Genomic DNA, 14,394 nt, shown 5'->3' with positions numbered 1-14,394 from the left:
TCTCAACAACTGTTCGTCTCAGTGCTGTGAAATTTGTTTTTCAATATTTTATCAATGTTCTCTTTCTAAAAATGCATTCATGTTTATAAAAAAATTTGATGTCACAGGCACTTTAAAACTGTGTACCAATACCAGGCCAGGTGGTCCAACTCCTCTTTAGTAAAGGACATGATAAAAAAATACTAATAATTTGATTGATCTGACAACAGAACAGTTGTCAYTGTGCCTCGGTCCGTTTGAAATGATCTGTTTCAACAGAAACATTTGTACAGGCTGGTAAACAACAAACAAGCTTCAATCAACGGCTACATTTCRTCACGTTTTACCTCCAGGGCTAAAGGAAGGCGATGAGATCGTGATCAACAGATCTTTATTCCACCTGATCTACTTTCAAACCATCTAAAGTTGAGTGATGTGATCTTCCAGGCTCATCTGYTGAGCCACAGCTGAAAGTGTTTAATACAGAAACAGCTGAAGTTACAGCAGCCGTTGTGAGAGGAGGGGTCTTCTATTTTTACCTCCGCTCGTATCAGAACAGCTGTCTCCACGTCTCCTGTCTGTCCACCGTCAGAAATAACCGTCCTATCAGAGGGAGCGGCCTGACTGTGTGTGTCCGCTCACTGTCGTCTGGATTCTTTCCCTTAAACCGGCTTTTTATTCCGTCCTTTTCCTCCTGTGGGCCCTGTGGAACTGCTTCACCTGCAGGTGGACAACATACCTGTAAGTGGTTCGGACCTCGGTAGTGGTGAAGTTAGCAGGTTCCACTWCAGAGGGAACTATTTCGAGGCTAGTTTTAGCTGAGGGAGCTGCTTGAATTGATTCAGACTGAAAGCAGTGCCATGGTTGTGACTTTTCATGCTTTGGTTTGGGTTTTCAGTCTGAGACCAGTTGACCTTCCAACCAGCATGGTTGGTGGGTCAACCTCGCCTCCCAGCACGTGTTGAGGTCTCCTGTGTTTTTACAGGTTTGTATTGTGTTATAAGTCTGTTAAAATATTTAGTTGTCTGATCTAAAAAAAAGTTGTTCAGCCACCAGAAATAGAGTTTTAGTCACTTGGCTGTTAAACACAGAACACTTAGATCTGTTTTAAACTGTGAGACTTCTTCTGTGGGGACTAGTTTTTCTTTTTTCTAAAAGGTTTCATTCAGTTTTCAGTAAAAACTAATTGTATGATCTCTGATTCTTTTTATTTGTCACTTGGAGTTAGGTCAGACTAGTTTTATGTGTTGTTTTCATCAGACTGCACTTGTTTCCTGTAGTTTTCAACTTTGTGCTAACTCATGTAGCATCGAATCCTGATATTCATGTCTGAAGCTCCTCAGCTGACTCCTAATGATGATGATGAGTTTGAGTCTGGTTTAAAGWTTGAGGAAGATCATTTCAGCTGCTTGGATCAGGATCTTGTTCTTTTAGTCCTGATTAGGGAKGCACAATAACTTATTTTAWGAACCGATACGAAAACCGATAACTTTCTCCWTCTAAYRGCCGATAACCGATAACATGCCAGGAGATAAGACTAGTCCAAAATGGGTAAGATCATAACATAAATAAGCAAGACCAAAAAATAAAATGACACTAAATTATATTATTTGWAATAAACTCTTATCAAACAAGCATTTCTTAAAGTATATCAAACAAAACAATTTCTCAAATGGCCATTTTTTAAAAAATAAGGCACATTAATTATAAAAAGACCTTTAACTCTGATCTCAGATTTAAACAAAAGAGAAAAAAGTCATTCCACAAGTTCAAAACAGCTAATGCATGTAGCAGTTAGATTCAAAGTGCATTTGTCTTTATTAATATTAATATATGATTTAAAACATTTTTCTACCTGAAACAGTGCTTCTGAGAGTGTGAATGCGTTACGACCGCGTCATGCTTACAGGCAGACACACAGAGAGGCAGCAGCTCATCTGGTAAACTGTGGCTAACAGGTGATAAAAGCTTCGGTCTTTAACAAGGGTGAACAGCTGGTTGTCATCATTTCCATCATTAAATTGCTTGAGATCTGCGTCCTCTCTGGAAATTTGTTTTGATTTATCAAAAGCCTCAACAATGATTTAAGTCCCGATGAGTTCTTGAATGCTAGCTTGTTGTTGTTAGCATTTTAGCAGAACGGACTTTGTGCTGCATTCAGGAGGTAACAGGCTTTACATGTTCTCAGATTGGGAGTAATTGTTCCAACCTTTTTATGTTTATAGTTATAAAGTTTGTGCGTAACATACAGGGTTAATTGGTAAAATAATATTAATAATTCTTAAAATGACTGGTTGTTTTTGAGCACGGAGTATTCTAATTATTTTTCTAGTGAGAAAGTTATTTTTTCTGATGCCACTTGAACGTTGCTCAGGTCATGCTGGATGGGAAGCGGCTTGACCAAAAGGGATAAAAATAAAGGAGCGCACTCAYCGCCGARCTGGCATATTATCGGTTCTGTTTGTTATGGAATTGGACCAATAAGTATTTCCTGTTATCGTGCCGATAACTATCGTGCACCCCTAGTCCTGATCCCTGCCTCACTTAGAGGTGAGGGTTCAAATTCAATTCAAATTCAAAAATACTTTATTGATCCCAGAGGGAAATTAGATATTGTTGTAACTCATTAGTAACTATTACTGTTAGTTGGAGTGGACCAGAAAGTGCAGATCTTTATCTTTTGAGCTCAGTTTGTCTTCACCACCTCAGACCGGACCAACGCCCTCGTGTGTCCTCTTGAGAGACCATCACAGCGTGGTGTGTCCGTGTTTAACTGACGTAACAGTRAACACTGATCTACACACTGATGGTGCTGAGACAGTAAAGCTCAGGAAACATTTTGTTGGTGTGATGCCACAGCAGATCAGGACAGTTTGTCTCCTCCTCAGGGTCCTTCAGAAATGATATGATGACTGAAACAAGAGACAAAAGGAGAGAAGCTCTGCACTCTTTGTTTTAAAGAGCTGTTTCTAAGTGCAGCTTTGTGGTTTGTGGTCTGAGCTGTTGAAGATTAGATCAATGAAACATTAGCTTGATGTTTGTGACTGCTTCAGCTTCAGTTCAACTCAGCAGCTGATGGTGAGGACATCAGCTGTGAGTCATCATTTAACTACTACTACTAACTTTATTATACTCCTGCACTAGAGTTGGGTGATACATATATTAGCAAAAAAAAAAAAAAAATCACGATTAATTGTGGTATTTAGCTGATAACGATTAATATGATGATTAATCACCTGGAGTCCCTGGACGCCTGCATGTCCTAGTCACATGACCAATTTAAATCACTCTATTTGGAAAGATTTGTTCTCCATAAAATCTGTTCTAAATTGTGTCAAAAGTTCAGATTTTAGGCTTTACATCAATTTTTAAATTGCATCAATAGACAAAGTAAAACCAGAGTTATGATAAATAAATTACAGAACTTTTTTTTTGTAAATGTTCATCTTATTTGAAGCAGAGAGGAGCATCGAGCAGACTGACCGGGGAAATCTCCAGTCAGTCTGCCTGGTGGCATTAATTGTATTAATTGTCAAGTGCCAGAAACTATCTAATAAAGTTTTTCTGACTACTAATTGCACACAACATGGTTTTGACCAACCTTATGCTGCACAACACAACTGAAGTGTTCTGATTCTGAGCTTTTAGCTGTCAGGCTGTGGGTCTGGACTTTGGTCCACTGCTGAACCTTGGTTCTTTTCCTTCTGAGCCATTCTGTCATAAGTTAGCGTCTGTGTTCAGGATCATTGTTATGTTGCATCAGGACCCAGTTTGGTTTAGGGGTGTCCTGATCCAATATCAATATATGATATCATTCCGATATTAGCCAAAAATAAATTACCAGATTATATCGGCCTGCATCTAAAATCTCAGATAGAAGCACTCCGATACAAGCAGTCCATCGGTCATAAAAATGGTATCACATTGTATGATTGTATTTCATCTCAAATATTAAAATAATTTGTAACATTTATTTATCTTTTTAAATAATTAGCCAAATGCCTCTCACAGCTAGTTGTTTGTAAAAAGTCTTAAATTTAACTTGCCTTGAGCTGTAGGCGCCCTGATCCAGCAGCATCTGGATTCAGCATAAATAACTTGAATAGTTATTTTACACTTTATAAGTTTATTTTGTTTTTATTGGATTTGAGGTCATTTTTCAGGGTCTTCTATTTTATTATTTATTTATTGTATTTAATTGTACAATATTCTTGTGTTTACGTTAAACATTATGTAACCCATTGGTTAATAATACAGTTAGGTCCATATATATTTGGACACTGACATAAATTTAGTCTTTTTACCTGTTTACTGAAACATGTTCAAGTTATAGTTATATAATGTACATGGACATAAAATCCAGACTTTCAGCTTTCATTTGAGGGTATCCACATTAAAACTGTATGAAGGGTTTAGGAGTTTCAGCTCCTTAACATGTGCCACCCTGTTTTTAAAGGGACCATAAGTAATTGGACAATTGTCTCCAAGGTTATTTCATGGACAGGTGTGGGCAATCCCTTCGTTATGCCATTCTCAATGAAGCAGATAAAAGACCTGGAGTTGATTTGAGGTGTGGTGCTTGTATTTGGAAGGTTTTGCTGCGAAGTAAACATGCGGTCAAAGGAGCTCTCCATGCAGGCAAAACAAGCCATCCTTAAGCTGCAAAAACAGAAAAAAAAACATCTGAGAAATTTCTACAGTATTAGGAGTGGCAAACTCTACAGTTTGGTACATCCTGAGAAAGAAAGAAAGCACTGGTGAACTCATCAATGCAAAAAGGCCTGGGCGCCCACGGAAGACAACAGTAGCTGCGTTTCCATTGACCATGAAAATGCGCCAATTAGAATTTCAAAAATAAATTTGCTTAGTGGAAACACGTCAATTTCGAAAAAAAAAATTACGTTTTTCGACAAAATGTTTTTGCTCTAAGATGAGGTGGTTTTTCGGCCGTATCGAAATTGGTGTTTTTTGCAAAACTGCAATGAAAACACTTTTTTCGTATCATGGGAGTCACGTGATCAACAACCAGCTGTTTCTACTGGTGAAGAAGATGATGACGAAGAAGATAACAGGAAGTAGAAATAGTAGTAATATCACAGAAGTTGTATAAAATAGTAAACTCAACGAATTTCCCAAAAAACACAGCATATGTAGCCGCTCCCAAGTAGGGACTAAAAGACACCATCTCCTCTGATGATGAGCGCTAGTGTCGCGGTAGCAACATGCTATGTGTTTACATCCATTGCCGCCATGTTTGCAATGACTTATCGCGAGAACAAATGTATTCACGCGTGACTTTAATAGCATTTCTTACTTAATGGAAACACTGCAGTTGCGAAACTGTGTTTTTTCAACATTAACAGAATATCGACAAATTTTTGCGCATATTTGCAATGGAAACACAGCTAGTGGTGGATGATGGCAGAATAATCTCCATGATGAAGAGAAATCCCTTCACAACAGCCAACCAAGTGAACAACACTCTCCAGGAGGTAGAAGTATCAATATCTAAATCTACCATAAAGAGAAGACTGCATGAAAGTAAATACAGAGGGTTCACTGCACGCTGCAAGACACTCAGAAGCATCAAGAATATAAAGGCTAGACTGGACTTTGCTAAAAAAACATCTAAAAAAGCCAGCACAATTCTGGAAGAATGTTCTTTGGACAGATGAAACCAAGATCAATGTCTAGAACCAAAATTAGAAAAATGTTGTCTCTGTCCAAATATATACGGACCTAACTGTAAATGGGACCAGTCTATCTCCTACAGTTGTTGACAGTTGTTTACTGTTTGACTTGATCAAGTCTTATTAAGATTTCACAATACAAAAACACAATAATACAATTATATACGATTTTTTCTAATATTGTATCTGGTCGATAATGTCCAATACTCACAGCAGTAATATTGGTATCGTATCAGAAGTGAAAAAGCTGTCAGGACAGCCGTAGTTTGGTTCAAGCTTCAGCTTCACATTTAACTCTAGACAACTGGTTCTCAGTTTTTTTACAAGGTGCTAGCTCAGAAAAAAAAAACAAGGATTTCTAACTTTCATTATTTACCAGACAATAAAAACCAGTTGGTTTCATCTTTTCATTACTGAGAACATCACCACACATAATGTTGTTGTCTTCTGRTTAAAAACAAATTGAAGATGACACCAATCAAACTTCCTCATTGTTTTTCACTTTTACTTCCTAGCAGTTCTTTTAGAATCTTTATTACTTTATTAATATTTCATCTGTGTATCACCTGTGTACCACGTACCTCAGTTTAAGAACCATGACTGTAGAATCCTGTGGTCTACAGAAGAGTTCGATGACTGAAAGGTTCCAGGGTCCTGTTGCTGCAAACCAAGTCCAAACCATCAGCCCTCCTCCGACCGTGCATTACAGTTGGTATGAGATGTGTATACTGTGTTTGCTGCACTGCATTCTGGGTAAACAGCTCTACTTCAGCCTGGTTTTGTCCCAGAAGGCTCCTTCAGATGAAACAAACATGAGTCATGCTCATGTTGTTTTAGAGAAGAGGCTTTCCCTGCAGTCCGTCCATACAAACCATATAACTGTCCTGTCGTGACCTTTGACCTTTAACCTGCTAACTGAGGTCTGTAGAGTCTAAGATGGAGCTCCTGTTATTTAGTATTTTTGGTAATTTTTCCTGAGCATTGCTGGTCTGATTCTCCTGCATCTGAACAATAACTGGCTCTCTGATATTAAACTGACAGTCCTGACGTCCTCGCTCAGTTTCATTTCACTCGCTGTCCTGAGAAAACAGTCTTTTAGCTTTTGAACRGGTCATGTCTGAGACCTTTATCATATTGTTAAAGATCAGCTTTGTATAGATGTAGTGTACAAATTGGATATGTTCAACACAGAGACCTCCTGGATTTACAGTTTTCAATGTAGGGAGCCATCTTTTCTGTTTTCCTCAACTCAATCAGACTTTCCCTGCTCTGAGCTCAGTTTGTTGTTTCAGTTGTGAGATAAAGACTAATGTGTGTTTGCTTCCATCCTGTGTGACGTCTCCATTCATCCTCTTCTAGCTCCTCTCCTCATCTTGTMCATCACAACCCATGACATCAGAGCAACATGGCCTTTTCATCTCGCTTTTCCTTCTGGGAACAAAAGGGAAGTTTTATTTGGACATTTCATAATGCACTCTTGTGATGCATGGTGTCAAGGTGTTAACTAACATCTGATGCTTTGATCATTGCTTGTAACAAAAAAGTTTACACTCTTGTTTTGTCACAAATGCTACTCATCTGCCTTTGTTTGGGACCATCTAGAGTTATTTGACTAACAAAACTTTCAGAGCTTTAGTTTGAAAAGTTTGGACAAGCTGTATCAGAAGATGTAGATGTTTCACCAGTCTGTGGATTAATTAATATTTGACGTTCTGAATCTTCATACTTTGCATGTTTTGCATTTGGCTCAAAGTGTGATCATCAGCTCCATGCCGTGACAAGGTTTTCATCTGGTTTCTTAWTTTTATGACTGATTTTAGATCAAAGAAGAGAACAAGGTGAGCAGCARCAGTGTAAGTAAATAGCAGAGGTTTATAGTAACTAAGTACATTTACTTTGTTACAGTACTTAGGTAGTTTTTTTATTTTTTGAGGATTTGTAATTTTACCAATTATTTTTTTAAATTGCTACTTTTATTACGTTACCAAAAATAAAAAATAAGTAAGTCTTTTGAACCGGTTCTTCCAGAGGACATACTTTTTTTTTCTTTTTGATTTCTCTTCCTGGATTACTGAGATGCATCAGGACATTTATTTTGTTACATTTTAAATCTAAAAACAATACTTTATTTCTTTACTTTAAAATGTAACTCCTAGATACTCGTTACAAAATTAAATATGTCTGAACTCATCATGAAAGAAGATGTTTCTGACCTCTAAAAAATGACTGTTGAATTTACTCAACAAAGTCATGTCATCTGCTTCCACTAAACCTAGTTGTGTAAACTGGAAAAAGAATAAACATATGTGACCCATCACATCGAAACGAGGATTAAGTAGGCAAATATAGTGTTTTGATTAAAATGTTAACAAAAAATGCCTTTTGTCCAAATATAATGAATAAAAGCCTTATCAGTGTATCATTTGAATGAACTGTCTGAAATAGAATCATGAAACAAAATTTAGAAGCACTTTCTTGAGCAGTAGCAACAAAAAAATCTGATTTTCAGGGAAAACGCCTTATAAATTTGAGATTTTCCCTGTGAGCTACAAAGTTTTTTTTTTTTTTCCAGCTGGGAAATCTCAATATTCAAATATAATTTGAGGTTTCCTTTTTATAAGGACATCAAAAATTCCTCATTAAAATTACATAAAATTAGGATTCAGATCAAATATTTATGTATTATTGTAACCAACAAGACAAATTAAGTCATATTTGTGGATTTACTTACGTTATCAGAATGATCCAGGCATTAAAATGTAGTTTTAAAGCCAAGAATCTGAAAATGTAATTATGCCATTTTGACCAAATTTGACTTAATCCTCTTTTTGATAAGATGTGTCACATATATTGTTCAGTTTACTCAACCTGATTTAGTGGAACCAGTTTGGTTCAGTAAATTCAAAAGTTTATTTCTTACAGAGTGTGTAAAAGTACTTTTACTTTCCCCAATTTTGTGAACAGTTTTATGACTTTTACTTGAGTAGTTTTCTCATCAGTGAAATTTATTTTTACCAAAGTCATTTTCTGTTCATGTAATTTTACTTTTGCTTAGGTATTTTTTCCCCAGTACTTTATAGAGCTCTGGTAAATAGAGCTTTGTGTTAAAGCTTAGACTATCTGTCAAACACATGTCTGTGAACATGTTGACTTCTGCGAGTATATAAACCTGATGCTTTGATATATTTTCTTCAGTTCTCGACCTCACACGTCCTGTTTGTATCTTTTTTATGATTAGTCAGAAAATGATGGACTGGCAAGCCGAGCCAAGTCAGTACCGGCCCTAGATCCTGGCAGAGGTTTGTTCAGGTCCAAAAGCCCTGCATCGGTGTCCCCTGCAGAATCAACTGGTCGAGTCAGGAGTCCCTCTCCACAAAAAGTTAAGACCCCTGTTAAAGTCCCGGAACGCTTCAAAAGCCCTGAACCAGCGCTGAAGACAGCAGCTCAGTATAAGTGCCCTGAGCCTTCACAAGCTCCTCTTAGTCCAGAACCAGGTTTTAACAGAGAGCAAGGACAATATAAGAGCACCTGCAGCAGTATGAGCAATGGTTTGTCCAATGGTAATCCTTCAAGTACCCATGCTGGTCCAGAGGGTTCTGTAGATGACCCAGGTCTTACTCCAAAGAAAGTGGTGAAGGTGGTTCGTCGTGTTGTTAGGAAGGTTTTACCCACAGAGGAGGACGAGCCAGCACAAAAATTACCCAATGTTCCAGAGGCAGCACCGGCGGTCAAGGCTCCAACCATGTCAGGATTTTCTTTTAAGCATGACATCATCAAAACGGACAACAAAGATGACTTCACGCGAGGACTTACAAACCTGATGGTCCGAGGCCGGACCAGGGAGCCTCGTCCACGAATACACAAAGATGAACGAGCAGAAAAAGTGGAGGCAGAGAAGAAAGTTGAAGACGGTAAAAAGGTTGAGCTGGAGGAGAAAAAAAAGGAGAGCAAAGACATCCAACCTTCTCAGCCATCACAACATGTACATCCAAACCCCACAAATTGTGATCCAGTTCTAAAGGAAGTCCCATCCACTTCTGTGGGCCTTCCCAAAAACACTTCCAGATTCCCTCCTTCCAGACCTCTGTCCCTCCCATCTGTTGTGGGCTTTATTCCAGCACCCAAACCTGCACCCCAAACCTCACGTCCTGGTGTCAAAGCTGTACCCACACAATTCCCCATCAGTCCACCTGCCCCAAAACCCTCACTCCCTACTCCTTCAGGGCGCACACCAGACCGTAGTCCTTCTGTGCCTGCAGTTGGTACTAGCCCTGGTCCCCTGAGCCCTCCACCAGGACTTCTTCCTGTTCAACCAGCAGCAGAGAGTCAGGAAAAGGTACGGTGGTGGCACTTTGCATGTCTGCTCAACACGTGGACCACGAGTGTAAAACCTGCACGAGRTTTTGTAACGCATGCTGCAATAAAACCACGGTGGAGACTGTTTGGTGATGTTTCTAATGTCAGAGTGGCACGTTTTTTATCAGTCACGCTATCAAAAACTGGAATAACCAGAGGAATAGTTCAAGTACTGCTCAGTCTCTGTGGGCATCAGAGATCCAACAGATTGTGAAGAGGGTTGTTCAATAAGCTCCGTGACTGGATTTGGATTGTTTCACTTAAAGAAACAACCTTTTTTCATTTTTTTGTTTTAAATTTAGAGAACTARAACAGATAAGGTAATTAGTAATGTACATTTTAAAGGACCAATATTATGTGTTTCTCAGGCATATATTTAAATACTATACCATAATAAAGTATCTAGGTCACCTTTAGCTGTTTTTAAAATGCTGTTTTTATGTTTAAATAGAAAATAAATTTATCTTCTCATCACTTCCTCTTCTAAACACCTTGAAATTGGCCTCTGTCTCTTTAAGAACCTCCTTCCGCTTCGCAGTTTACTTGGCATCTGAAAATACATTTCCTCAAAGGTATTTTTAATCTGAAAAAAAGCTTCAGTGAGTGAGAACTAATGTTGAGAGCTCAGCAGACAGTTAGGTTTCACTTTCACTTTCACCCGAGAGCCTGCGGGAGTCATGGGCGGGGTGTGTGTGTGTGTGTGTGTGGGGGGGTGCGCTCTGCCATGAGGAAGTTCGGTTTAAAGACACGTCCCAGGGGCGTTTCTTGTCCCCACCTGTCGTTTTGCTCCTCAGCATGGCTTCATAAAAACACTGCAGGATTTCTCAAACATGCATGAATGAGTCAAAGCAAGGCTTTGGGCATGTTTTTTATGAGAGTATAACATTATAACATGATATAAAACTCAAAAAAGTTGATTTTACATGATATTGTTCCTTTAAGCAAAAAACAAAACGGTCYACAAACTATCACCATTGCTTCTTGTTCGTCTGCCATATTGTCTGTGAGTGAAATCTGTTACTGTTTGGTGTGTTGTCTTTGCCGTGTGGCTGTACATGACACACTGTAGGACCAAACCTGTTATATCTATGCTTTTTTATCTTCATGTGTGGGATCTCAGTCTTTGAAAATCTTGCTGTATGAACCAGGCATCAGGAAAATATGGAACAATAAGGTCTTTAATACAAGGTGGAGCTTGGTTGTAGAAAGCTTTGTATGTTAGAAGTAAATTTTTTAATTCTATTCTGAGTTTGACAGGGGAGCCAATAACAGTGTAATATGCAAATGATATTAATRTAAAGGTTTCTAAACAAGTGTTTGTTTGATCTGGAAGTGTTTTTTTGACTGCATGATCACAAACTCATTTTGAAGGAATAAGAAACACCGTGTGCAGATGTGTGCTCTTGAAGAAGCTGAAGTAATCAGCTAACATTAGCTCGCTCCTCTGCTCTGGAATGACATTGTTTGGGTCAACACTTGTGGTTGTTGTCAATCATGTACCAACTAAACTTACTGAAAATGTGTTCTCTAATCATAGATCTTGATTATTTTTTTAAAATTTTATCTGATTTAAATTGTGAGGTTAGTTAAAATGTCTTTCTGGTTTCCTTCAGTGGACCTCTTTTTACATTTATCTTTTTACCATCTCATGCTGTGACGACTTTGTGTTGTACACATCGTAAGAACTTACAGAAAACATTTCCTGATATACCTGTAACCTAATCATATTATTTAGTTTTTTTAGTGTTCAGTTTTGCAGATGATGTCCGGTTGTATCTTCATGCTTGTCAGTTGTGCGCTCTGTGTTCTCTGTGTGTAACATGTTGCTCATTTATTACTTTGATTTCCTAATGCTGCTAAACCCTCCAGGACTGGGTGAAGGAGGATCCTTTAGCCTCGTTCCAGGCCTCTGGTGTTGCAGATAAACCGCCTCAGGTGTGGTGTGTGTTGTGCCTGATTTTCATTAATCCACTGGCTCATCACACTATGGCCTGCTCTGACCTGACTGTTAAAGCATGTTTCATTACAGATCAGTTAGTCATTAAGAGGTGTGATCTAACCTGTTTGTTTTAGTTCACAGTTAAAGTTGAGCTCACTGTTTAATCTTTTTTTGTACCTCAGTAAAATATATTCATCATGCTTAGACTAAATTTTTGTTTTTCTTCTCTGATTTTTGTTTTCACTGATACAAGCCAAGTAATAAGATGTTGCTAATTAAGGCAGCATCTCACTGGGCTGTGGCTGTTGGGAACRGGACTATTTTAAAGAAAATACCTTACAGTTGCAGAAATATTTTAAACCCGTTGAAAACTGTAGCAACCATATCCTCTACAACAGTTTATTATGAAGACTTCGTCACACATGCCAATAAGTCCTCGACAGTCCCACCCCTGTGAGATACTGGCTTAAAGATTGTAACCAGACCCCCCACACACATAGCCTGGTAAAAACCAGACCCTTGTCCTTCACTTTGCTTCGTACGAGGGTCTGGACTCGCTGCTATAGAGAAGCGATTCTTGCTGGAGGCGTGGCCTCTGCTGAAGTGTGTGTGTCGCTGTGAAGGAGGCTAAGCTAAGAAGCTAACCGGAAATTGCGTGCACTGTAAATAACCCTACTGAGAGGAGAGAAGTACCGAGCCGAACGAGACGGCTGTAAATGAGAGCTGCTGCTTTGTCAGACAAATTTAATTTAATTTGGACGCCTCATCAACACAGACTGGCTTCATTCACTTCCTCCACTGCCGTATGCTAAAATAACTAGCAGACACTGCGCAGAAAATCGATGTTGTTCAAAACTACTCCTTCTGTTTGCTGATTGGCCCAGGTAAAATAAACTACAAGCAGACACTGCGCAGAAAATCGACGTTCTGTTCTCTGATTGGTTCGGCTAAAAATCTTYCAGCGAAATCCTTGTCTATGGGAGAAATGCCRGAYGGAGCCGTGAAGGGAAACTAGAATTGAGYGGAACTGTGTAGGAACAAGGGCCAGGCTACTACATACACATGCAGAGGTCTAGTTTGTACATCCCCTTGGGGACCATGCATTGACTTCCATTCATATTTTGGAAATTTTATAGCCTAACCCTGACCATTTACCCTAAAACTAACCTAAACTCAATTCACACCTTGATCCTAAACCTAACCCCCCCACCCGTAATTTGCATTTGGACCCATGCAGACCAGGCATTGGTCCCCACAATGCACTTTTGATCCCCATGAGGCTGCTTTTTCAGGAAAGTTATCCCTACAATGTAGGACAAACAAGGCCACACAGACACGTTTATTATTCTATCCTCATGGGGACTTTGATTTGACTTCCATTCATTTACCGATCGTTTCTACAGCCTAATCCTGACCTCTTACCCTAAACCTAACCTCACAGGTACATACCGGGCCCTAAACCTAACCTAAACTCAATTCACACCTTAGTCCTAACCTGAACCCCTGACCCACTAACAGTATTCCTTCAAATGGGGATCAGACTTTTGTCCCCATTAGGAACAGTTAGTTCTCACCAGTCCGTGTGTACCAGAAAAATTGTCAAAAATTGTCCCGACTAGATAGCAAAAACATGTACATGCGTGCGCACACACACAGTTTTCCTTGGCTTGTAATGTGAGTGGATTACACGTTTTTCACCCAGTCTGAWCCCACACTGAACTTCATCAGCATCTTGACCAACTTTTCTTTTGCAACCTCACAGCATGTTCAGGTACCAAACTGAAAAGACTGTGTGGTCTCAGAATGACTCAGTGTGACCACGGGGGACTGATCAAATATTCTGCTGTCTGATTGTTTGAATCTTTGCCTTTCAGGTGAAGACCGAGGAGCAGATTGCAGCGGAGCAGGCCTGGTATGGTTCAGAGAAGGTCTGGCTTGTCCATAAAGATGGCTCCTCTTTGGGTGAGACAGAAGTGTTTTTATTTAACATGTTTGGATCATATACTAACGGATTCTTAATGATTTTATCAAAGAAATGTCAGAAAACATTGACCTCTAGAGTCTTTTTAACGTGAAAAACCTTCAAAGATTTTACATATCAGTGGTTCTTAATCTTTTATAACAAGTACCATCACAGAAAACAATAAGCTCTCCAAGTAGCACCTAATAAATATTAAAAATCACAAGTCCAAGCTTTATAGCTGTTACATAGGAACAAACTGGTTTAACCTGTTGCCTTAACCCGGGTTGGACAGAGAAGTTATATCTGTTCTAAAGATTTATTGCAGAGAAACACTTTAGTCTTCTTTAGTCCAAGACTAAAGATGTCCAAACAGTTCAGTTCAGTAGTTCATCATGTTTTATGTCTTTTATATGTTTCATATTTTATATTTCATCCATGTTTTTAATGGTTAGGCCAAATGTGCCATT

General features: G+C 38.8%; 1 protein-coding gene across 11 annotated transcripts in view; it reads left to right on the top strand.

Moving 5' to 3' along the window:
• The window catches only part of myo18ab (myosin XVIIIA b), a 145,687-nt gene that overhangs the window by 37,451 nt on the left and 93,842 nt on the right, over positions 1-14,394 (top strand). For 6 of the 11 annotated variants that reach the window (XM_014021564.1, XM_014021559.1, XM_014021558.1 and 3 more), the window contains 2 exons: positions 11,895-11,960; positions 13,839-13,926. In XM_014021564.1, the coding sequence (XP_013877018.1) occupies positions 11,895-11,960; positions 13,839-13,926 (154 nt within the window). Of the gene's footprint in view, positions 1-8,932; positions 10,006-11,894; positions 11,961-13,838; positions 13,927-14,394 lie in introns of those variants that run through there. The other 5 variants (XM_014021567.1, XM_014021565.1, XM_014021561.1 and 2 more) reach the window with 3 other exon arrangements.

Source organism: Austrofundulus limnaeus, unplaced genomic scaffold (genome assembly GCF_001266775.1).
Source record: "Austrofundulus limnaeus strain Quisiro unplaced genomic scaffold, Austrofundulus_limnaeus-1.0 Scaffold297, whole genome shotgun sequence".
Taxonomy (NCBI): Eukaryota; Metazoa; Chordata; class Actinopteri; order Cyprinodontiformes; family Rivulidae; genus Austrofundulus; species Austrofundulus limnaeus.
Note: the sequence above shows the minus strand (reverse complement) of the source record. Positions and strands in the feature narration are given on the sequence as shown.